At 37.8% G+C, this 26,444-nt stretch overlaps 2 protein-coding genes and 1 pseudogene across 5 annotated transcripts; 1 reads left to right on the plus strand and 2 right to left on the minus strand.

The window, feature by feature from the left end:
• Positions 1–14: 14 nt before the first annotated feature.
• On the minus strand, positions 15–26,235 carry DDHD2 (DDHD domain containing 2). 4 transcript variants are annotated; one of them, XM_040457198.1, is made up of 19 exons: positions 26,024–26,028; positions 25,653–25,755; positions 24,544–24,771; positions 23,446–23,636; positions 22,801–22,890; positions 22,128–22,248; positions 19,915–20,004; positions 18,862–18,997; positions 16,141–16,349; positions 15,794–15,861; positions 14,830–14,952; positions 13,405–13,500; positions 12,238–12,366; positions 11,975–12,130; positions 11,402–11,504; positions 11,093–11,263; positions 10,239–10,398; positions 2,644–2,751; positions 15–2,185 (listed from the first exon to the last, which is right to left on the minus strand). In XM_040457198.1, exons 3-18 carry the CDS (start codon positions 24,761–24,763, stop codon positions 2,670–2,672), a joined length of 2,145 nt encoding a protein of 714 aa, XP_040313132.1. In that variant the 5' UTR covers positions 24,764–24,771; positions 25,653–25,755; positions 26,024–26,028; the 3' UTR covers positions 15–2,185; positions 2,644–2,669. The 4 variants fall into 4 exon arrangements, with proteins under 4 accessions (XP_040313132.1, XP_040313032.1, XP_040313209.1 ...); XM_040457275.1 differs by having other exon boundaries at positions 18–2,181; positions 26,024–26,153; XM_040457098.1 differs by lacking the exon at positions 26,024–26,028 and having other exon boundaries at positions 15–2,181; positions 24,544–24,794.
• LOC121039822 (ragulator complex protein LAMTOR3-like) lies at positions 5,686–6,937 on the plus strand. The gene is given in 2 exon segments (XM_040490231.1): positions 5,686–6,531; positions 6,533–6,937. Coding segments are annotated over 2 exon segments (450 nt in total). The 5' UTR covers positions 5,686–6,486.
• LOC121040546 (uncharacterized) lies at positions 18,339–18,487 on the minus strand (annotated as a pseudogene).
• Positions 26,236–26,444: the final 209 nt, after the last annotated feature.

Raw genomic sequence — 26,444 nt, forward strand, 5'->3', positions numbered from 1 at the left:
GAACCAGGTAAAAGTAGGCAACTGGTCAATATGGTTTTATTTCAGTATTTCATAAACTTTTAAATATAATCATGTAAAAAAACAAACATTTCAAAAAGTGCAAAATATTAGAAAGCTAATCAGTACTATTAATCTTTCCATGCAGACAATCTGTTGCTGAAATAAGCAATACAAATTCTGTAGCAGGAAATATGTAGAAAATGATACTCTACAGTTGAAAAATAGTCTTGGTCAAGACACTGCACATGATACGACCAAAGTAGTGCAAATAATATATAACTAAAGGATTTAAATCAAGCCTATCATCCTATGTGATATGCAACCATGATGCTACCACAGGTGGAGAGACGAGACATCAAGCTCTTGTACAGCTGCCTGCCCCTCCCCATCAGGAAAGAACCATTTCTTAGTCCCAGCAGTGGTTGATCTAGCTATCCCAGGGGTATGCTGTTCATCTTTGGTTACAGGAACTCCTCCTTGCTTGTCCTTTGGTTTACTCTTAAATACGCTCTATTCTGCTAATTGGAAGAATAAACTTAAATTTGAAGACAACTTGACAAAAGCTTCCCCTCTAAAATATAATTAATGCTACTTAATTCTCAGTAACCCTTACTTCAAACTCAGTTTATATACAAAAGTATTCCATGTATCTGACACTTCTTAGTGGCTAAGTCAGCATTAGCCTGTAAAGCAGATGGACAAGGAAAGGCCAGGCACTGACCCTGTACCCCAACCTCACCTCTACCATCTCTAAGGTGACAGTGATTAACTTCCTTTTCCTTTCCTCTCTGGAAAGGGATAAAGACCACTGCAGTTGAAGGGATGGCTGAAGTGAATGTTACATGCCAATGCACTGGATACCAGGATACGTTTACAAAAAAACATTTTTTATAAAAAACGAAAACACAGCTTGCCTGCCTGTGCCATTGTTATAGGCCTATGGAGTGTAAAGGACTATCACAAAGAGAACTACAAAGACAAACTGACCAATGAGAAAGAAAACAGCACAGTGGTGAGCAGATGCCTGGAAAAAGTTAGTCTACACGCACCCATCATCTTCAAGGTACCCTTCACTTTGCATGCTCTGACAATGACTGCAATAGCTGTTCCTTGGCCCCGACAGGCGTAGGTTTTTCTTGCAGAAAAAGAAACATTTCCCCCTAGCCAAACCGACCTGCCCAACCAACACTGCCTGTGCCATGAGGCTTCTAATACATTTTCTGGATTATGGGTACCAAGGAAGGCAATGGTGTTTACAAAATGTTTTCAAACAGAGCACACAGTACTACCTTCACCCAAGTGGATATGGTGGTTGACTGTCACAGATTCGATTTCACCATAAATGTACTCCTGAAATATTTTTATTTATAACCAAAGCAGTCTGTCAAGGCTTGTATAACTTTGCCCTCAACTTAAGGAAGAAGCTACTATCCAATAACTAAGTCAAATTTCATCTAAACTCTCCTAAGTTGAAGCACGATATAAAAAGACAGGTCTAGCATATATAACATCTTTGCTTTATAAAGATGCACCTAATGTGAACTAAACTATCCACTTTAGACTCTGAGAGCAGCTCCAACAGCTGTGAAAATAATGAACAGCATCAGTGATTCCTCTGATCAACTGTCAGCTGTAGAGAATAAACAATAACTCTCTCCCAGCTACATTTTGGTCCTTCACAAAGTACTTGTAGGAAAGAAAAGTGGACTCAAAAGAATTTGCTCAACAGTCTTTTACACACCCACTTAGCCTTCAAGTGCAGAGAACACCAATGAGACATGTGTACCCCAAAATGCCTTCTGAATCTCAAGCCTGTTTCCAAACTAGAGCATTTTCTAAAGACAAGCAATAACCTCCTAGAAAAATGTCTACCCAAGCCAAAATAAACTCAAAAGACTTTATACTGTCTCAAGGAATAAGCAATGAAAATAAAGGATGGCACCTGTCACCCAAGAATTAAAGATGCAAACACGCCCCACTATGAAGAATGGCGAGTGCTTATACGAAGCCAGTGGTAAAAAGCAATACGGTCTTCTCTTTGCTTTTCTACTCACTTCCAAAAAAGATTATCTTCCAAAGACCCCAGTGGTAAGTGGCAGGTAACATGCAAGAAATGACGTGGCTGAGAGGAAAACGGCAGCAACAAGCAGGTAGATTTTCTGGGGAAGGATCCTTCAGTGTCTGTCTAGGGAAGAGTGGAAAGAGGTCACAATGCAGTCACAGCTGGAAGGCAGCCAAGCAGAATGCCAGAGCCTGATACATGGACGTTCTTGTTACACATCTAAAAGGCTGAGTAACTTAAATCTCAGGATGTGTTGTTCATAATTAAAATTCTAACTACTGCCATGGTAACTCTCAGATGATCAGAACTATTAAGATTCTGAGTTTAGATCCTAAAAATGATTAAGTGTTATTGGACCAAATCACTAGCAAAGTAAATGAACACTAACCTTTCTCTAAGTGGGCTTTTGTGCTTTTTCCCCCAGGAATTTTAACCAGAGTCCCTCTAAAAATGAATAATAACCTAGATCTTGGTGACAGGCAAGAGAAAAGTATATTTATAAAGAGCCCAAGTCTACACTGTTCCCCATAACATATTAATATGTAGGAACCATGCAGCATACGTGACATTTAAAAACTCACATTAAGTAGCCATACATAGTTGATTTTTACTGTAAAGGCTGATCAAGGAAGATGCCCTGGGTTTGGTAGATTTCTTTGAGGACCAGCAATACAGTATCTTCAGACTCCCTGTAAAGAGAAAAACTTCCATTGTAAAAAGCAGCAGCTAATGTTCATACTTAAAGATGCTTTACACATACTACCTCATTTACACAACCACTGTGCAAGTTTATTTTTTACAATAAAAAGTTCATTTTCCAGTGGGATATTTATTACTCAGCCATAAAGAATAATGAAATCATGCCTTTTGCAACAATATGAATGGACCTGGAGGTTGCTAAGTGAAGTGAACCAGACACAAATACCATATGATTTCACTTATATGTGGAATCTAAAATACAAATGAACAAAAAACCAGACTCTTAAACACAGAGAACAAGTGTGGCTGCCAGAAGGGAGATGGGTGTGGCCAAATAGGTGAAGGGAATTAAGACATACTAACTTCCAGTTATAAATAAGTTGGGGCGCCTGGGTGACTCGGTCGGTTTGAGTATCCGACTCTGGATTTCGGCTCAAGTCATGATCCCAGGGTCGTGAGATCAAGTGCCGCATCCAGCTCTGTGAAGCATGGAGCTTGCTTGGCATTCTCTCTCTCCCTCTCTCTTCTCTCCCCTGCTCACACATGCTCTTTCTCTCTCTTAAAATAAATGCTCAGCACAAAGTCAGACGCAGGGCTTGATCCCATGACCCTGGGTTCATGACCTGAGCCAAAATCAAAAGTTGCACACTCAACCAACTGAGCCACCGAGGAGTCCCTGAGCTATATATCCTTAAGGCAATCCTTCATGATGTTATTTTATATAATCAAATTTCTTTATGAACTGGATATGAGCAATTGCTGGGACACACACAGAATAGTATCTGGAAGATGCATGAGAAATTCATAACATTGACTGTCATAAGATGGGAACTAGTGGTTAAGAAGCCGGTGGGAAGGAAACTTCATTATTATACCCTTTTATATCTTGAATTTTGAACCAGGTGATTGCATTACCTTAAATTTTTTTTTTTTTTTTACTTTTTGAGAGAGACAGAGAGAGAGAGTGCGAGTGCACTCATGCATGAGTGGGGGAGGGGCAGAGACAGGGAGACACAGAATCTGAAGCAGGCTCCAGGCTTTGAGTTGTCAGCACAGAGCCCGATGTGGGGCTCCAAATCATAAGCCCGAGATCATGACCTGAGCTGAAGTCAAACACTTAACCAACTGAGCCACCCAGGCGCCCCCAGTGTTACCTTTTTTCTTAAGTTTATTTATTTTGAAGGAGAGGAAGGGGGGGGAGGGAGAGAGGGGGAGAGAGAGAGAGAAAGACAGAGAGAGCATGAGCAGGAGAGGGGCAGAGAGAGGGGGTGAGAGAGAATCCCAAGCAGACCCTGTGCTATCAGCACAGAGCCCGTGTCGCTGACAGCACAGATCCTGCTTGGGATTCTCTCTCTCGCTGTGCCCCTTTCCTGCTCACATTTTCTCTCTCAAAATAAATAAAATGTAAAAAACAAAACAAAACAAAACAAAACAAAACTAAGATGACCAACTGGATGGCTCTTCCCATACTGTCCCAAGAATGAGCTCTGTGAAAAGGGAACAGTTCTTGGCCATTTACTACTAATTTTTTTTTTTTTTTTTACATTACCAGACATACTGCTAGACATTTTTTTTGTTTGGTTTTTGTTTTTTTTGTTTTTTTTTTGTTGTTGTTGTTAGAGAAAAAGAGCACATGCACAAGAAGGGGAGGGGAGGAGGGAGAAGCAGAAAGAGAGAATCTCAAGCAGGCTCCAGGCTTTAAAAAAAAAAAAAAGAAAGAAAAGCAACCAAGTTTAAAAATAAAATAAAAACTATAGTGTGCAAAATACATACATTGAAAACTACAGAACATTGCTGAAGGAAATTAAAGACCAAAATACACTGAGAGATACTGTGTTTGTGGAGCTGAAGACTCAATATCATTCAGATGTCAATTCTGTCATTTTATCTGCAGATATTATGCAATCACAAAATCCCAGAAAGCTTTTTATTTGAAATTAACAAGCTCAATTTAAAACATACGTGGAAATGCAAAGGACCTACAGTAGCTAAAATAAAGAAGAATAAAGTTGGGTGACTCACAATACCTGATTTCAAGACTTATTTTGAAGCTACAGTAATCAACACAATGTTTTACTGGCATAAAGACAAGCAAATAGATCAATGGAACAACCTAGAACCAAGGTAATTCAGTCTCCAACTGAATAAATAAATGTTGCTACAACAACTGGATAGCTACATGCAAACCAGTGAACTTCAATTCTTACCTCACACCATATTAAAAAATTAACTCAACCAAAATGGATCACAGACCAAAATATAAAAGCTAAAATGATATAACTTCTAGAACACAAGTGATATCTTAATGACTTTGGATTTGGCAAAGATTTCTTAAATATGTTAAAAAAATCACAAATGTCAATAAATTGGACTACATCAAAATCAAAAACTTTTGCTCTTCAAAACATTTTGCTGGAAAAATGAAAAACCACATTCTGAGAAAAAAACATGTATCTGAAAAGGATTTGTAACTAGCATATAGAAAGAACTCCTGAAACTTAAAAAGAGAATCTATTTTCCTTAATGGACAAAAGATTGAAACAGTTCTCCAAAGAAGATGTATAGATGGCAATCACATGAAAATATATTCAACATCATTAGGGAAATGCAAATTAAAACCATAGTGAGGTGTTATTACAACCCATTTAGAAAGGCTAAGAGACAAATCATGAAGTTATCATACCAAGTACCCTTGAAGATACGGAGCTATTGGAACTCTCAAACATTGCTGATGGGAATGGAAAATGCTGGCAGGAAAAGTTTGGCAATTTCTTTTTTATTTTAAGTCAGCTCCACACCCAGCGCAGAGCCCAATGCGGGGCTTGAACTCATGACCCTGAGATTAAGACCTGAGCTGAGATCAAAAGTCAAACGCTTAATCGACTGAGCCACCCAAGGCACCCCTGGCAGTCACTTTTAAAAATACTTTTACCCTACAATACCTAGCCATTATTCCACTCCTAGGTATTTTCCCAAGAGAAACTAAAGAATATGTCCATATAAAGTTTCGTACACGAATGTTCACAGTTTTATCTATAATAGCCCAAAACTGGAAACACCCCAAATGTCCACCAGCAGGTAAATGAACAAATTGGGGTACATTCATACAATAGACTACTACTTGGCAATAAAAAGGAAAGAAACTGATACACATCATGGAGAATGAAGGAAGCCATACAAAAAAGGGTATATATAATAGGATTCCATTTATAAAAAAAAGTCATATGGCATAATGCCAGCAACTCCAACTGTAAGTATTTGCAGATCTACTCATGATTAGGTGAAATGACATAAACAAGGTGTATAAAGTTCTAGAGTAGAGAAATCTAAAGAGACCCAGCAATAAAAGACTATTTAAATGAATTACAGAATATTCATATAGTGGAGTACTAAAGCTACAGAAGAATGGAGAAACTCTTTATACCTGATAGGCAAAAAACTCCAAGACTCGCTAGTAAAAAAAGCAAGTTACAGAACAATACCTATAATATGATACTTCTGTATTCGTTAAAAGAGACATATAATACAGTCACATATTCACACTTGTGGTATATATGTATAAAATAGACCTCTAGAAGAAATTAGTAAGGAGGTTCCTCAAAAAGTTGAAAACAGAACTACCCTATGATCAAGACTGTCTTTGAAGCTGTCCCTGAATTTACAGCTGAGAGAACACAGCAGCCCAGAAAGCCAGGAGTGGAGACTGTGGGAGAAAGGGGTTCATCATGGTAGATGACCTAAAGTGATTGTTGTATAAAAAATCATCAGGTTGTTGAAGAGCTCCATGCTATTGTTGTGTCACATAAAGATGAAGTGCCTGTTATTAAAGTGGCCAGTGATAATGCTCCAGAGCATGCCTTGAGACCTGGTTTCTTAACTACTTTTGCTCTTCCAACAGACCAAAGGAGCAAACTTGGACTTCCAAAAAGTGAAAGTATCATCTGTTACTGTAACACCTACTGGGTGGTTCAAGTCAATTGTTTACTTTTGGTGGTGAGTTTCACAGCCAGCAGCAATGCCAATACAGGACTAATTGTCAACCTAGAAAAGGAACTTGCTCCATTATTTGAAGAATTGAGACAGGTTGTGGACATTAATCTGGCAGTTGTTTTGATGTATACCTTAACTTTCTTTATAACAGACATATATCAATCCAGCAATCTTTACAGACCATAATACTTGTATCCCTGTACTCAAGAAAGGGCCCTCTTTCCCACCTTACACTAAAAAAAGAGCCTATAGATAAAATTTATGGACATATTGTTATCTTTTCATGCATAGGGTATTTTCTTATTTAGTGAGATCTGGGAATACCACAGAAATGGTTCAATACATCACAGCTCTCATGGTGTTAGCCAGTCACCAACTACGCATGAGATTCTATTCAGTGGGTCAGAATCAAAATTGTACTCTGGGGGTGCCTGGGTGGCTCAGTCGCTTAAGCATCTATTTTCGACTCACGTCATGAGTAATCTCATGGTTTGTGAGTTTGACCCCTGCACTGGGCTCTCTGCTATCAAGTGCAGAGCCTGCTTTGGATCCTCTGTCTCCCTCTCCCCCTTCCCTATTTGCAGCCAGTCTCTTTCTCAAAAATAAACATTAAAAAAAATAATTACACGGGCGCGTGGGTGGCTCAGTCAGGTAAGCGTCTGACTCTTGATTTCAGCTCAGGTCATGATCTCATGATTCATGGTTTGAGTTCTAGGTCGGGCTCTGCACTAACAGTATGGAACCTATTTGGGATTCTCTTTCTCTGTCTCCATCTGCCCCTTCCCTTCTCATATTGTTTCTCCTCTCTCTCTAAATTAAAAAAAAAATTAATTTTTAAAAAAATTAAAAAATGATCCACTTGAGCCATTAAGTGCTACCTATTGCATAATATGCCCAGTCCTATAAAATGAACCAGGAGCTTTTCATTGTGAATAACAACAAGGATGTATTTTTCTTTATAGTGTTTTATTTCTTTGCGCTGAGTGTGAGGAAGATATAATGGCTTAGTAAAAGTAATAAAATCAGTAAAATTACTAAAAAAAAAGGAAGAATGGGGCGCCTGGGTGGCTCGGTCGGTTGAGCATCCGACTTCGGCTCAGGTCATGATCTCACGGTCCGTGAGTTCGAGCCCCGCGTCGGGCTCTGTGCTGACTGCTCAGAGCCTGGAGCCTGTTTCAGATTCTGTGTCTCCCTCTCTCTCTGCCCCTCCCCCGTTCATGCTCTGTCTCTCTCTCTGTCTCAAAAATAAATAAACGTTAAAAAAAAAAATTTTTTTTTAAATAAAAAAATTTAAAAAAGGAAGAAAAAAAGAACACCCTGTGATCCAGTGATTGCACTACTAGGTATTTAACCCAAAGAATACAAAAACAGTAATTCAAAGGGATACATACACCCCAATATTTATAGCAGCATTACCTACAATAGCCAAAATATGGAAACAGCCAAAGCCCATTGATAGACGAATGGATAAAGAAGAGGTAGTATGTATACACAATGGATACTACTCAGCTATAAGAAAGAATGAAACCTTGCCATTTGCAACAACATGGATGGAGCTAGAGAGTATTATGCTAAGTGAAATAAATCAAAGAAAGACAAACACCTATGATTTCACTCATATGTGGAATTTAAGAAACAAAACAAATGAGCATAGGAAAAAAAAAAAAAGAGAGAGAGGCAAACCAAGAAACAGACTCTTAACTCTAGAAAATAAACTGATGGTTACCAGAAGGGAGATGGGTGGGGGGATGGGTGAAATAGGTGAGAGGATGAAGGAGTGCACTTGTGATGAGCACCAGGTGGACGTATGGAAGTGCTGAATCACTATCTTATACACCTGAAATTAACATTACACTGTATGGTAACTAAATGGATTTAAATAAAAACTTAAAAATATAATAAAGAACCATAATTTAAAAAGAAAGCAACCCTTTTTCAGATTTCTATCAAGCCACATCAGCAGAGATCATTCTTAAGAGCATTATTTTGGCCTCTTACAGGACTGCTTTTATTGAGTTGCACTTAGATTATATGTCATGGCCTCTACTGTACTTATTACCTAGAGATAAAACTGACTCCATCAAATAATAATCTCCTTTATCAGGACTCAATAGAAAAATTCCTCTCAAGACGTTAAAGCATTATTTTTTGAACTCTTACCCCCTACCCATCTTATTTTCCTAGTTGTATTTTCCTTTAGTTTCAAATATTTGATGATTAAGTTCTTTTCTAATAGATGAATTTCAAAAAGCATCATTAATCCATTCTACAATCCATCAGATAATTATATTTAATAATGATTAATTCTGTTCAATAAATTCTGGGGATCTAATTACAGCAAGGTACTATAGTCAGTAACACTGTACCATATACCTGGAAGTTACTAAAAGTAAATCTTAAATGTTCTCATCACACACACACACACACACACACGCACAATATATAATTATGTGCAGCGATGGAGGTGTTATCTAATCCTATTGTGTTAACCACTTCACAATATATACATGTATCAAATCACATTGCACATCTTAAATTTATATAATGTGTCAATTACATCTCTAACTCTTGAAAAAATATTTAAACATTAAAAGATTAAACATTAAAGGGGTGTCTGGGTAGCTCAGTCAGTTAAGCGTCCAACTCTTGGTTTCGGCTCAGGTCACGATCACACAGTTCGTGAGCTGGAGCCCCACATCGGGCTCTGCCCTGACAGCGCACAACCTGCTTAGGATTCTGTCTCCCTCTCTCTCTGCCTCTCCCCCTCTTACTATCTCTCTCTCTCAAAATAAATAGAAACATTTTAAAAATTAAAAAATTAAATGTTAAAACAAAACAAAAAATAAAGTCTGTTCTAGCTACTATAAACACTTTTAAATGGGTTTAAAATACTTTTAGCAACAGTAACATATTTGTCCAGTGCATTCATACATACCCATCCTGTCCTACCAATAGCCAAAGGACACCACTTTAAAAGTGGTTTTAGGGGAGCCTGGGTGGCTCGTCGGTTAAGCATCCGACTTCGGCTCAGGTCAGATCTCACACTCCGTGAGTTCAAGCCCCACATCAGGCTCTGTGCTGACAGCTCAGACCCTGGAGCCTGCTTCAGATTCTGTGTCTCCCTCTCTCTGACCCTCCCCCATTCACACTCTGTGTCTGCCTCAAAAATAAACATTAAAAAAAAAAAAAGTGGTTTTAAAAACTAAACTAACTGAACTCATGACTGCTGGCATCATCTGCCCATGCTCTATCAAACAGCAAAATAAAACGTGTTTAAATCAGATTTCTTTAAATGACATGATTGTTATTTTGTAAGTACCTAAATGAGAAATCACTCTAATCCCAAATGTACACTAGCCTACATGTACACTAGCCCAAATGTACACTAGATACTTTCTGTATCTATCAAATATCTGTAAAATAATCAGACCAAAAAAATAAATAAGTAAAAACCCACACCCCAGAAACAAAAGCAAACAACACTTACCAGTAGCATAGATGGCTTTGCAAAGCAAATAAATATTCATTAAAACTTTCAATGGGCTTCTCTTGTAGCACATAGTCAATGCGTTGGCCTCCATTCAGCATTCCCACATTGATGGGTGGAACTTCTTTAACGGCCACAGAGGCCTCTTCTGTGTTAACATCTGGACATGGAGGAACCACAATAACCATCTAAAAGCTTCCAGTCCCCCAAGATTACCCTAACTTCCCCTCAGATGGCTAAGTTTACAGTGGGATGAGATACTCTCTGTTCAGAAAGCTCTCTGCACCTTCTTCCTTTCAATCCCCTTAAAGCTTCTCCTCAAGTCACAATGATTTTGTCCAATCCCATTTTTTCTTTCCTGTACCTCTGATAGCGAATTCATTTGCATCTGGTTTATAAATAAATGTACCTATAGAAATCTTTAGGCAGTTGAAAATTAAAGCAAAAAGAATGCAAAGTTAACTGTGAAATTAAGAGGAGATATATGAGCTAGTGCCCAGCCAGGAAAATAAAATGGACTAATGAATACACAGACATTCCCCTGAAAAAGCTTCACAGAGGGATCTAACATCCAGAATTCCCAAGTGAGGAATGTCTTTTAACGCCTCTTGACCAGGTGCTTAGCTTCTCTTGACATTTTTCCTCACAAATAATGTTTTTCCATAATTCGTGGCTATTCGGTAATAGAAAAGACTAGCAGAGCTGAAAGCCCATTAGGACTCATAATATTGGTCCTATACAATAAAAAGGGAAAAACAGGTAAGTAAGAACTCCTGGGAGAAGAAGAATTACACATCATGGAGTTACTCTTATCTGATGTGATGTAGGAAATCAAAGTGTACAGTGTCACTGACCACTTAGCTTCTCTGAACTCGATTCCGATTCTGCTTCAGTTTCTTCTGCAGTTTCTGAAGCTTGTAAGGCAGGGTATGGAGCTCTGGTGAAAGACTTCCAGGCCATCCGCAGTGAACCTAACAAGTTGTTCTTAAGGTCCATACTCATCCTGGTCAAGCCCTCTCTCAGTTCTGAAACATACATGAATAACAACATTACATGGTTTACAAAGAGTTTAGGGTCCAACACAGTTAAAAAAAGTGAATGAGATCCAGTCAGTTTGCACTGACCAGACCGTCTAGAATTACAAGTTCTGAACTCAGACTTACCTAAGTGCATCCGCTTCCTGCCTTTATGGTGTGGAATCAGCATTGGCTCAAATTCCACTCCTGGGACCACCATCGGTTCAATCCTATAGGCCACAGGATCAAACTACATAGAAAAAAAATAACAGCTACATATATACCTCTGCTGAAGAACTCAGAAAGTCTTAGGAACTATCAGGCAAGAATAACTATAAGCTCATTAAAAAAAAAGTTATTTTGCCTCATCACTTTCAGATTCAAACGATTATAAGTTGTCTCATTACCACAAAATAATATAGAAAAAAAGCACATCAACACAACAGAAAATTATATGCTCTTGGGGCACCTGAGTGGCTCAGTGGGTTAAGCATCAGACTCTTATTTTCGGCTCAGATCTTGTGGTTCATGGGATTGAGCCCTGAATTGGGCTCACACCGACAGCATGGAACCTACTTGGGATTCTCACTCTCCCTAGCTCTGCCCCTCCCCCCACCAAAATCAAGAAATAACCATTAAAAAAAAAAAAAGGAAACAGAAAATTATGTGCTCTTTACCAATGAGCCCTAATATTCAGGTGAAAACATGTCCAATGCTTACAGGGTGATAAATATTGAAGAAACCTTTGCATGTTGGAAATTTATAGTTGGGATCAATTCTTTTTAGTCCTCGGACGGTAAGGAACATTCCAATGGGCGAGCCAAAGGCAAAAAATATCTCTGGTTTATAGATGAGTCGGGGGTATTTTACAGACACCTGGAAAGAGGATATAAAAATATCTCTCATTGTTAGCAGAAGTGACAATTGTTCCTACCATACCAATGGCAGGCAATAAAATGACCAAAGAGAATTAAAATTGTTACCTGCCCAATGCCAACATCCAGATAGTCACCATTTCCAGTAGAGTCTGTTTTATTGCAAAACTCCAATTCTTTGGGGATGTTAGATATATTCACCCCTGAAGCTGGCTGCAGGATTGGTCTATTAATACCCTAAAGAATAATACAATGCCGTGAAGCTATGCAGTAAAAATATCCAAAGGCTTATATAGTTTTTTTATTGGTTTGAAAGGATGCTTACGAGTGTTCTGAATTTTAGGAAGAGTCCTCAAAAAACAAGATAAAGCTGATGAAAACAAAAATTGTCTTAAATAATGAACTAACATCCATACATGCTCTAAAATAGTAAAAGCTGTACACAGCCATTTGGTCAGCAGTTGAAACTTCAGGCAACCATTAGGAGAGAAAACAACAGCAGAGCATGATGAAAAAGAATGCTGAGGGTTGCTAAGGAGTTCAATCAAGTGCAATGCCCTTTTAATGGAAGCAAAATGTCTCTATGAGTATAGAAATTTATGCAGATGGTGGGCCAAGAACTGGGCCTTAAGAAAGAACTGAACAGCCTGCCACAAAGTTGAAAGACAACTACTAAGATATGGAAAGGAATTCAGTGGCCAAAAAAACTGAACGTAGAAGTACAATTACAACGTGGATAAACCTCAAGTTCATTATGCTAAAGTGAAAGAAGCCAGCCACAAAAAGCCTCATACTGTATGATTCCATTTATATGAAATATCCAGAATAACAAAATCCATAACAACAGAAAGGCCAGTGATTCACAGGAGGAAGGAATGGGGAGTGACTGCTAATGGGTAAAAGGGTTTCTTTCTAGGGTGATGGAAATGTTCTCAAATTAGATAGTGGTAATGGTTACACAACTCTGTGAATACACTAAAAATGGCTAAATTATATACTTTAAAAGGGTGAATTTTATGGTAGGTGATGTGAATTGTATTTCAATAAAAAGGTTTAAAGGAAAAAAAACGGAATGGTGAGAAGACTCCAGGGAAGATAAGATTTCTGAAGCTAATAATATTTTTTAAGGATGTCAATATAAAAAATGTGTTTAATATCTAAAAAGAAAGCCGAAGATCAGTTAACAAAATTTCTTAGCTGCCTAAACACCTCACAAAGCATAAGGATACAAGGATGTCAAAAACTGTTTAATCCTACAAACTATATTAAACATACCGTTGATTTTTTTCTGGTCCTAATGTAGTTTAATATCTTCTTTCTTGGTCCTAGGGGAATTCCCATTTCCTGAAGATCTTTGTCGGTACATAAAGCCTAGATATAGAAAATCAAATATCCTTCTTATTTCTAGGCAAAATAAAATAAATTACATGTCCTATTCTCTGAGAGGACTAAGACCTAATCATTCTTGTTCTTTGCTTTATATCACTAGGGGTCCCTAGTGGTATAACATCATTAAGAATTTTAAGAAGAGAATATTTTAGAGGCGCCTGGGTGGCTCAGTCGGTTGAGCGCCGACTTCGGCTCAGGTCACAATCTCGCGGTCCGTGAGTTCGAGCCCCGCATCGGGCCCCTGTGCTGACAGCTCAGAGCCCGGAGCCTGTTTCAGATTCTGTGTCTCCCTCTCTCTGACCCTCCCCCGTTCATGCTCTGTCTCTCTCTGTCTCAAAAATAAATAAATGTTAAAAAAAAAATTTTTTTTTTAAAAAGAAGAGAGTATTTTATTCATAAAAGCCTAGAGAAAACTAAAAGGTATCAATGCTATAGTAATATAGATGACATTATTACAAAAAAAAAAAAAACAAACCTACAGAAGTGAGTAGATAATGCATGACACAAAACACTCTTTGATTTCCATGCAGCCTCAGATGTCACATTCCTGAGAAATACTATATCCCTACTCATGGACACAAGCAGTAAGAACATACAGCAAATGTGGAACATGAAACAGATGAACAATCAGTATCTCAGCTTCAGTGCTGCTTACCTGAGGAGGTTAAGGCTTCCTTCACCCTCCCAGACTAGGTTAGTTCTTAAATACCACTGTGTGCTTTTCCTACTCAGAACTTACCATAATTGTAATACAGTATTTAATATGTGTCTTCCCTGCTACACTATAAATATAGTGATATGAGAGACCCTATCTGTCTTACTGACCGCTCTATCTCTAGTAGTTGGTATAGTAAGCCTGATCGTATTAAGCATTCACTAAATATCTACTAAATGAAAGAATGTATTGCAAACCCGAAAAAGCACCAAAAAAGTGGCAAAAAACAAAAACAAATAAAAAGCAAATATCAGCAGCAGAGTTCTTGAAGGTATAACAGAAACTAGAGTCAGAATAGTTAGCGGTCATTTATTCTAACTCATGTTCACATTATCCGAGCTGTGTTGCTTTTTAGTCCTTGCTCTGCCACTATGTTTGTTGACATGGCTCCTCTGAACCTTGCACTTCCACAAAGCAAGCTCACTTTATATGATAAAAAAAACACATAAACAAGCTAAAGGACATCACTAATGATAACAAAGTATTTATGACTAAAATGATTCCAAAGGGCAGGCTCTTAGTAAGTGGTAAGATGAAGATAAGCAATAAACATACTAAAAATGGTACAGCATAAAGTTTTAAAAGATGATTTTTACCAGCGCTTCCTTATCTACTTTCTCCTTCTCAAAGATACTAAAGAATTCAGAGAGTTGAAGTTTCTCCAAATCTTCCTCTAGTGTCAGTGTGTCTCCTTGATCCATGACAATATTTGGTGCATCCTAAAAATTAAATAGTAAAGCTCACATTCTCTGAATTTATTTAGATTTTCCTTTATTATTACTATTTGCCAATAAAAATGTATAAGAGTTCCACATAAAGATATACTTAATTTTAAATAAATTGTAATTTATATAAAATTTAAGAAGGGGCTAATCTCTAAATTTGCAACCTCAGTTGAAACAATGTTTTTAAATAAATGAATGCATGAATCATTATCAAAGTATTTTCAACTTCATTAACACAACATTTATTGAGCTCTTATTAAGGAACAAGTGTTTAAGACATAAAACAATCTAAGACAATGCCCCTGTCCTGGAAGAACTCATAGTCCAACAATATAAATAGAATACTTACATAAAAAGAGAAAATACACAAGATAGCATACGCTAAGTACTAATTTAACACTATAGATAAATGTTCATAGGACTTTGTTTTACAAAAGATGTTTAAACATCAAGTCCTCCCACTGCTTTCAGACAGAATTTCTATAAATTGTATCAGTTTGCATCCAATTTATTCTTCATTTCCACATCATATGCAAACTCCACGTCAGCTCAATGATTCTATAATTCTAATAATAGAACAGAAGTGAATATTTATAATGGAAAATAAGATACCTATAGTTATTTTAGAATATGACAAATATTTGTGGGAGCATATTACTATCTTGCTTCTATCATCCAAAAGTGACAGAGATAATTACAAGTCTATTAAAATTAAAATAAATGTAAAATCAACGTTATGGTATGAAACTAAACTAAGCAAAAAACTAAAAGTCTAAAATCTAAAGATCCATACTAAAAGAGAGTATATGAGAATCTATCTGTACATCTAAATTACCTTTTCACTGTCAATATCCCCCAAAGAATCTTTCTGATTTGTTAGGATATCAAACAATATAAGCGAACCTATAAGTAAAATAGAAGAAGGGACAATTTCTAAGCATTGGCACTACATAGCTGTCTTTTATACAAAAATTATTAAGCCAATTACCCATGTAGCAAAATCTATGCAGCAGGAAGTCTTTCCTTCCAATCCACCACCACCCTTCCAACCCCTTCCAAATTGTACATCAAAGACCAGTTCTAGACCTCTGAATCTGATACTGATAAAAGACACTGTACTTAAAGAACAGGTATCCTTAATATATAATAGTCCTTTCTGGTCACAGAAAACTCATTTGTTACCTAAACTATGACCAGCAATGGATACACCGCCTTTGAAATCAGGGTTCCTCTGCAGAAAAAGTGTATATATTCGGTTCATTTCAGAAGCAACTGTGTCCACAATAGTCTGACAGTAGGTGGGGCTATTGTAGAAGAAGACATCCAGAATTGTGTCATTGGTGAAGTGCCTTAGGCGGTTAATGCTGGGCAGAGTTATTCGCTGCAGATCTCTGAAAAAAAAGAAAAATATTTTAAGCAGAAAACCTAATACATTCCAAAAGCCCCTCTAAGCTATTATCCAGCTTAGCCTTCAAGTTTAGACTTAGATATTTAAAAATACAACAGACAATCAATTTGTAGTAAATACAGAGGACTCAGAGACAGGTTTAATTAAGCCAAAAGAATTTCATCAGCAAAAGTGAGTGAGACCCTATACAAGACAAACCTAGTTTCTTCAATACATAAATTACAAAGAAATAAGAGATGGAAAGGTAACCAAGAGATCAAGAGACTTAAAAGACATATCAGTGAATTGCAACTTATGGACCTTATTTAGATCCGCTTAAAATCTGTGTGTGTGAGCTTGTGTATGTATACATATATGTATATTTGTTGATATTAAGAATTTTTTAGGTGTGATAATGGTGTTATGGTTAATATATTTTTAAAAGTCCTTTCAGACATACAAACATTTACAAATGAAATGATGTAATATCTTAAGATTTGGTTCAAAAATAATATGATGGGGAAAAAATAACATGGTGGAGGGATGGGCAGTAGACAGGGATAGGAAGATAATGGATACAGCAGAATCGGCCATGTGTTGAGACTTGTTGGAGCTGGGTAATCATAATCTGTACATGAAGACTCATTATATAAGCTACTTTTTTGTACAAAATTGTCTACCATAAAAAAAGTTTTTTTAAAAGACAGATAATACAGAGGCTTTTCCTAGAATTCTCAGCATTAAGGTTTTTGGATCACAAGTCAAATGATAAATGGATCAGCTCCCTTTCTCAATGCATCATTTCCAAAAGCTGAAAGAAGGCAAACAGAACTCTCATCCTGCAAAGGAAAACCATGCAGACATTATTATCTAAGTCAACTTCGTTAAAGCTTTCTCAAGATACCCATAAAGATTCCTCAAAGACTCAACAGTTTCTGTAGTTTAGAGAGGGCAATATGCCCTTAGTAACCTCTTAGTATCAGTTCAGATACGAGTATGAACTCCATACCTAGTAAAAGCAACATAATACAACATCGGGCACATGCAATATGCTCAAATCACACAGAATTAAGAACTGAGAGATGCAGAATTAGGAAAACCATTTCCAAGATCAACATGGAAGTAAAACTACTTCCTTTATCTTCCAGAGAAGCATTTGCCAGTTCTATCCTAGAACTATATTATGAACACACTTCTTTTTGGAGAGCCTATAGCTCTCTAGAATATCCTTAACATAAGGCAACCTTCTGACATTACCATAAAATCCATAAACAAAACTACTGGGCTTGTGACCTAAGAAAGCCATCACTTAATGGGTGCCTGGGAGGCTCAGTTGGCTGAAAGTCCAACTTTGGCTCAGCTCAGGTCATGATCTTGCAGTTCAGTTCATGAGTTCAAGCTCCTAACTGGGCTCACTGCTGTCAGCGCAGAGCCCACTTTGGATCCTCTCTCTATCCCTCTCTTGCTTGCTCTTGCTTAAAAAAATAAATAAAACATTAAAAAAAAAAAAAAAAGCCATCACTTAAGAAGCGCCTGGATGGCTCAGTCAGTTGAGCATCTGACTCTTGATTTCAGCTCAGGTCATGATCCCAGGGTCATGGGATTGAGCCCCACTTTGGGTTCCATGCTGGGCTCATGGAGCTTCCCTCTGAGGGCTCCCCTCTCCCCCACTTGTGCTCTTTCTCTAAAACAAAATCAGGAAAAACAGCCATCACTTAAAAGTTGTACTAATTAGGGTACTAAGCCTGGGTGGCTGAGTAGGTTGGACACTGGACTCATCAGGTCATGCTCTCACGGTTCTGATGGTGCAGAGCCTGCTTGAGATTCTCTCTCTCTCCCTCTCTCTCTGCCCCTCCTACACACATGCTCGCTCTCTCAAAATAAATAAATATGAACTTTAATTTTAAAAAGCTGTACCAAAAAAATAAATAAATAATAAAAAATAAAAAATAAAGTTGTACAACTATACTTCAAGTAATAAATGCTAATAATTTAATGTTTGGGGATTCCTTGCTTTTTTTCCCCCCAAATGTGGACAAATGTTATCTAAATAAGATCACAAAAGGAACAATAAAATACTTTATATTAAACTGATAAGAACAGATACTACACTTGATCTCAGCCAAAAGGCTGAGAAGCGATACAATAAAATACTTTATAAATCCTGAGGTAGGTTAGCTTTGACGTCCAAAGAAGGAAATGCTTATACCATGGGAAGAAAGCAATGTTTGTTTTTAATGCTAAAGAAATAATATATCTGTAATAGTAAACAGTAATGAGCTAATAAAACATACTAGAAGATACACACAGCTCTTTACTCCTAACCAAGGTAGTTAAACTAAGGGATTGGTCAACATTTTAAAATGTTTCTCTAAGAAAAGGCACAGAAGCACACAAAACTTGCTGAAAAAATTTTTATACAATCAGCTATAAGCAGAAACATACCAAGCGTATCAATGATCAGAAAACATATTACAATCATAGTTAACAACTCAAATATGAAAGGTATTACTCACACATCCACACCAGTAGAATGCAAAGGACTATGCCAGTTGACTGGAAGAAATTCTACCCTCCCAATCTGCTGATTTTCTTGGGCTTTCTTAAAATGTGTCTGTAGTAGATTTAAGGAAACACTGCGAAAATCGTTAACTGAAAAAGAAATGAACTTATGCATCACCAGGGAAGCAATCAATTTATAGAATTAGGATACAACAGATCATGTAATTATATTCTATCTTCATTTGCTTAGAACACATATTTACCTGAGTCACAAAGAGCAAGTGGTATTTAGTGAATATTATCAGTGCATATAGGAAGAGCTATTCCCTTAACACAGAACTTTATTTTACCATATAAAACATTTTATCTAAAGAAAAGCTAACTTCAAAATTTCTATTATGTCATGGGGACTGTTTTACTTTTTTTAATAAAAGAGAAAAAAATGACTATTTCAATTGGCCTTGCAGTTATATTCCTATCCTAACTTTGTGGTTCTTATAAACAACCACAATCCAATATTTTAAATTAAAAAAATATACACACTATTTGAAATTCATACTACATCAATCTTAACTTTCCAGAACGTTTATGCTTAGAAGCATTAGCCAGTAGGATAAGATTCCCAAATTGGGACAATTAGACTCTGAGTATATACTGTTAAGTTTTAGAGACACTACCTTTCAAAATCAAGTTATACTAACGACCTAAATATTCCAAGTAGAACATCAAGAGCTTTATCACACTATAAATTACACAATGATTAAAGGTTCTGTTATCCATTTAAACTGTATCATTTTTTGGTTCCCTTTAAATTTGGAATAGAGGACCATCAAAAGGCCTGTTCATTCAAGAATTATTAGTTAAGAATATAACTATTAGCCTAGGGAATTTACTAGTACTTTAGGTCTAAGTTAAGAAGATTTACCACCTTGCCACCTGTCTTTAGCTATCCAAATCTTATTATGCAGGTAAGACAAAAGATTAAAAAGACACTTTATCTCAGCTCATGGGAGTACAGACTAATATTCCCCTAAAATGATTTAATCTTATACACTCTGCAAACCTACCACACTGTACAATGCTTCGAAAGCGGAGATCACAAGCTGGTCCAATCCCATGGACTACAAAAACCAAGTGATCTATTTGTAAAGGTTCTCCTACAAATGAAATTAAAAAGACAAATTATTTTAGATACCTGGTCTTATATTCTAAAATCAAACATTCACAATGAATAGGTTATAAAGATAAGCAGATCACTTTAAAGGACATAAAACAGACCTATATCTTACTTAGTAAAAATACAGGGATTTTACTGTGTTTCTAATTTATCTTGACATAAGTCTGTGAAAAAACTTTTCAGTCTTTTTTAAACTTTTTATTTTGAAATAACTACAATCTTACAGAAAACGTAAAAGAATAGTATAGACACTTCCCTGTACTTTTTACAAATTCAACACTTCAACGTTTATCACTTGCTTTATTATTCTCTATGTGTATGTGTTACACACACATTTTTTTTCTGAATCATTTGGAAGCAGTTGCGTAGATAATCAGATTGCATACATCATACCTCTTTAGCCCTTTAAATACTTTAATGTGTATTTCCTAAACATATTTTCTTAAATAACCACAGTAATCAAATTCAGGCAACGTAACATTCGTAGAACACTTTTATCTAATATTCCATTTTTATCAATTGTTCCAATGTGTGACGTGTATATAAACCCTAAACGTTTAAACTCATCTTTTTATTTTTTTTAAGTTTTTATTTAAGTAATCTCTACACCCAATGTGGGGCTCAAACTCATGACCCCAACATCAAGAGTCGCATGCTCCTCCAACTGTGCCAGCCAGGTGCCGCTAAACTCATCTTTTTTTTTTTTTAATTTTTTTTTTTTTAACGTTTATTTATTTTTGAGACAGAGAGAGACAGAGCATGAACAGGGAGGGGCAGAGAGAGAGGGAGACACAGAATCTGAAACAGGCTGCAGGCTCTGAGCAGTCAGCACAGAGCCCAACACGGGGCTCGAACTCACTGACCGTGAGATCATGACCTGAGCCGAAGTCGGACGCTTAACCGACCGAGCCACCCAGGCGCCCCTAAACTCATCTTTTTAAATTATAGTAAGTCTAGGGGCGCCTGGGTGGCTCAATAGGTTAAGCGGCCGACTTCAGCTCAGGTCATGATCTCGTGGTCCGTGAGTTCAAGCCCTGCGTCGGGCTCTGTGCTGACCGCTCAGAGCCTGGAGTCTGTTTCAGATTCTGTGTCTCCCTCTCTCTGACCCTCCCCCGTTCATGCTCTATCTCTCTCTGTCTCAAAAATAAACGTTAAAAAAAAAATTTTTTTTTTTAATTATAGTAAGTCTAAAATGTTGTAAGTATAGTAAGTCTAAGATAAGCCATCTTCTCTGCAAGATAAAAGGAATTTTATAATCCAGTTAAATATATTATAAAACCAACCATAAATGGACCTAGCTGTACACCAATGGATAACCATCAAGGTCCTACTGACAAATACTTTTCCTTAGCTAAAAATCTTCAAGGACAGGAATTACCAGAAATAAATTTCCATTTTTTTTAAGTTATTTATTTATTTATTTTGAGAAAGCATGAGCAAGGGAGGGACAGAGATAGAGGGAGAGAGAGAATCCCAGGTAGGCTCCAAGCCATCAGTGAGGAGCCTGATGTGGGGCACAATCCCATGAACCATGAGATCATGACCTGAACCAAGATGAAGAGTCAGACACTTAACCAACTGAGCCACTGAGGGGCTCCTAGAAATAAGTTTCTAATCAAACAGGTGGAATCACACTTTTTAGAATTAGGACTAATCAGTTCATTTGTACCTAGTGACTTCCTGATTAGTACTGCCAAATTTTACCCATCCCACAATATATACTCAGCAACTTTAAAACAGTATTTAGATCTATTAAGATTCTTAGTACATGAAGCAATGCAGATCTCAACTCATAAGACCATATGATTAAATCATTTTTAAGTTTTGAGGTAATCCAAATCCACAGGAAAAGGTCACAATTTAAGTAATAAATGAGTGTATCAGAAGAAAAAAACTGGGTGGGTTAGTCAGTTGAGCTTCCTGCTCTTGGTTTCAGCTCAGGTTAATGAGTTCAAGCCCCACATCAGGCTCCACGCTGACAGTACAGAGCCTGCTTGGAATTCTCTCTCTCCCTCTTTCTGCCTCTCCCCTTCTCTCTCTCACAAAATAGACTTAAAAAAAAAAAAAAGAAAAAGAAGAAAAGAAATAAATGATTAACATTACCACAATGAATGTCAACAGAGATGTTCTCAACCCCTCTCTTCACTGTTCTTGGTCGACCCTGTTCAGTGGGTGTTGAACCCCATTCATCAGACCCTGCAACTGGCTGGTAATGCACCATAAGCTTAAACAGAAAAGATCAAAGCATATATAGCAGATATATTCTACATTATAGACATCTCTATTTATCCCTCTTTGTGAAGGACAGGAACATGTCTTTCAAAACATAATACATAGTCAAATCTCAACCACAGTTTTGACATGCAACTCCAGTAGCCTGAAATGAGAACCCTGAAATTATAGGCCAATGTGTTACGCATTAAATACCTTATAATTTTGTCAATTACACCTCAATAAAGCCAAAAAAGAAAAAAATACATCAGACTAACAGATCTTTCAATAATACCCTACACATGTAAGATACGCTCACATGTGTGATATTCTTAATCTACAGTGGCATAATTTTCACTAAGAAAATTCTTTTGTATAAGCTGAATGAGGTAAAAAAATGATGGCAGTGGCTACAAGTTTTAAGATTCATAATTGTGAATGCAATATAAAAATTTCCATAGATTAGCCTAAGTAGAATCCCTATGAAAAAGAAACCAATTAAGTTCTCCTTACTAATGCAATTAACCTTTAATCCCACATGAAAGAAAGGTTTCATTTGCTTCACCTTTGGATTGTGTAATATAATAATTTCTCTGTTAGGAGACTCCAGTTTCTTTTTCCATTCATCCAGAGTTACAGCAAGCATGTAAGTTTCCTTAAAAGAAAACACCTTTCATTAGATTTCTCTAATAGCTTTTCTATTAAAATTAAACTTTTTTTTTTACAAGAATACCGCTAGATAAATCACTACGTAAGAATATCCAACTCCAATTTATCAAATTATTTGAAAAATCTTTCAAAATTGCAACAGATAATAGTATAGAATAAAATTACTCCTGATTTTATCATCTAAACTAGATAAAATCATTAACATTTTGATATACTTCTTTCAATAATATTAATGTCTACTCCAACTTAAAGAAAGCAAATTCCAGACTGTTTCCAGAGCCAGAAAAATAAAAGGCTAAAATGACCAATCCTGTGGTCATAGTTTAAATATGAACAATGATCACCAGTAGGGGAAAAAAATTTTAATTTAAAGACATAACAGGCATAAAGGCATAACTTTATCTTGAAACTAATTTGCAAAAAGAAATGCTATAAATGTAATCTGGATACAACCAAACTCTGGAAATTTCACTAAAATGAGTCACAGGAAAAGATTATTAAATAAGAGAAGGAAAAAAGTGAAATGGGGTCAGGGGAATACCTCTAATACTTGGCTGAAGCTCTCAGAGTAGGGAACATACTTATTATCTTTGTCTCCCTTGTAAAACCAGGTACATCGTCTCACTTCTGATGCTAGCTCATCCCAGTATACAGCGTACCGCATCCTCTCCCCCAAATGCACATCATATCTGCCCCCATCAGTGGGGACAACTCTGCCATTGCAATCTTTTCCTATCAAGGATTGGAAAAGGGAAAAGAAGTAGATATATTAAAATAAACCTGCCAAAATACAATTCTGAGTTATATTCTAAATAACGTTATGAAACATACAAATTTTGTTTCTACCTGGCTAAACATTAAATAAAATGGGGGCACCTGTGTGACTCAGTCTGTTGAGCATCCAACTTTGGCTCAGGTCATGATCTCATGGTTCACGAGTTTGAGCCCCATGTCAGGCTCTGTACTGACAGCTCAGAGCCTGGAGCCTGAGCTGGATTCTGTGTCTCCCTCTCTCTCTCTGCCCCTCCCTTGCTTGTACTCTAGCTCTCTCTCTATCAAAAATAAAACATTAAAAAAAATTAACATTAAACGAAATGGAAATAATATTTTTTTTACTACTTTATAAACCATCAAAACCATTCCTGGTTTCAATGGTACATGAAAAAAATTATACCCAACATTGTTTTGTTCTTTTTCTGAGGAGAGAGAACAGTGTCTCATTTAAAAAAAAAGTATATAAGGCTTTTTTATGAATTTTTTGCTTGAGGGGCCAAAAGGTAAATTAATGACCATGACCATCATGATGTAAAAGTGGTTACTAGCGTCATTCTTGTTTCATAAAAGAAGAAAAAAATAAGTGACAGTTATTTCATTCTCTTGCAATGTGACATCCCCCACTCTTCATAAACAAAAACTGAAACATAAGCTAGAACATAAGAAATAGTAGATAACTATGCAAAAATTGTAACTACTGTTTTCAAATACAGACCAAATTCTTAAGTATTTTAAAATGCTATCGAGACAACCAGAAAAAAATCTAAAACTTATTTTTTTAATAGTGCTCAGTATAAGAACTATTACATCAGACTGAGAGAAACAGTATGTCTTTATCTAATACAAATCATCATTTTCATCCTACCAGAACCATAGGCGTCTTCCAGCTGCTGTGAATCCTCAGAGTTAAAAGGAATCCATGTCTCCTTAGAATCTATTATTTTACAATAGAACCAATGAGGAGAAACTGGTTCATACAAACTGCCAGCATCCATGTCTAGTAGCTCAAAGGAACTACATGAGTTTGGTGATGGGGATGGATCTGACTGGGACAATTGTTCCTGGTGTGACCCCACAGATGACATTTCGCTCTCTAAAAGACAAGATGAAAGAAAACTATCGGGAAAAAGTTATTTTCCTTCTATTAACGCTGAAATTGCTCTCTCTCACACACATACCTGGTCATTTTTAAGGAACCACTTCTAAAAAAAATCTAAATCTAAACTGAAAATAGAAATAAGTTCTAAATTAAGAGCTGGATTTGAGAGGGAGCTTTAAACACAATGTTTCTTATAGTCAGACCAACCACTTTACACTGATCTCCCAATCCTCTCAGAAAACTACATGGTTTTAATCAGACAATAAATTAGAAGACAAACCCAGAATCAGAAGAAAACACACGGTCAAAAACTTGACGGCAACAAAGCATCTGATCCCAATTTCAATCTAAGTCTATTGATAAAGACAAAAAAATAACTCCAACTGTCTCAGTAACTCCTGGATTTTGGGGCTCCAGACCCCTATCATTATATATTGACATGATTACCGGAATCTTAAAATACTGAAAATGAAACTATTCACTTAAGAACCTGTTACCTTTTATTGATCTTGGAAATGTGCTTAATCGGGGACTAGAGCACAAATTCCGAAAACACGAACCCCCGTTTGGGCCACTGTGCGCAAGAGCGCACCCACTCACACCTGCCAAGGCTCAGGTGAAAAGTAACAAGCGACCTCGAAAGCCTCCTTCCCTCAGAGGCGACTCTGGCCTACGTGGTCCTACCCCGTCAACACTCAGCCCACTCGTTAAAGAACAGCACACATCAAAGAGCACTCAAGGTCTGCGGAGAGTGAGCAACGTTATTGGTCTCTCGGCACCGAGCGCAGCGGGATGGCAAACACCCGGCTTCGCTCAGAGCGAACGCTCTCGAGGCTATCGGCCACTTTGATCTTTTTTTCCTAGCGCCAACTTACCTCGGCCACCTCGGCGTGTCCCTTCACCCCACGACCCTGGGCCTTCTGCAGCCCGGATCTGGGACCTCAGAGCTCGGGGGCTTGCCTCCTCCCGCTTCCAACCCTGCAGAGAGGAGCGGAACCACCAATAGAAACAAGGTAATTTCCCAGTGCTTTATAGGGCGCAGTCGATACAAAGGGGGCCCTGACCGCTTCCCTAAGGACCGAGGTCACCCACCCCCGGGCTGGTACTCCCAGCACCCCCTTTCCCTGCCTCAGGCATCGCGTCCGACTCCGCCCCCGGCATCTCCATCCCGCAGTGCCTCCAACCCGCACCCCAGTGGGGCCTCCCTCAGCCCAGCGCCCACCCCAGCAAGCCGTCGCGGGCTCACCTGGCTGCCCCGCTGCCTTTCACACTCTCCTGTCCTCGCTGAGGGGGGCACATGTCCCCGCGGCGGCCTTTCCCCTGAGCCCGGGCGGGGCGGGGCGGAGCAGGGCGGAGCCTGCGGCCCCGCCAGGCTCGTGCCCTACACCGGTCTCCACTGCGCTCCCAGCGGGTGAGCGGCAAGCCAAGCTACTAAGAGCAAAGGTGAGGTGGCCGGGACCGCGGCGTGGAAGCGATGGGTGGGGCGAGGAAGGCAGCAGGAGACTGGCAGGAAGTGTCGCGAGAAGTAGAAGGAATCGCGCGAGATGTGGGTCCTTCCTGCGGGCAGGGAGCCGGAGCGCCGAGCGCACAGGCGGTGCGTGGGGCGTGCCTTGCCCTCTGAGCCAGCGCGCGGAGTCTCTGGCTGAGGTCGGAAGTCTTTGAAAGGC

This window comes from Herpailurus yagouaroundi, unplaced genomic scaffold, assembly GCF_014898765.1.
Source record: "Herpailurus yagouaroundi ecotype Mexico unplaced genomic scaffold, PumYag 28, whole genome shotgun sequence".
In the NCBI taxonomy this organism is placed as follows: Eukaryota; Metazoa; Chordata; class Mammalia; order Carnivora; family Felidae; genus Herpailurus; species Herpailurus yagouaroundi.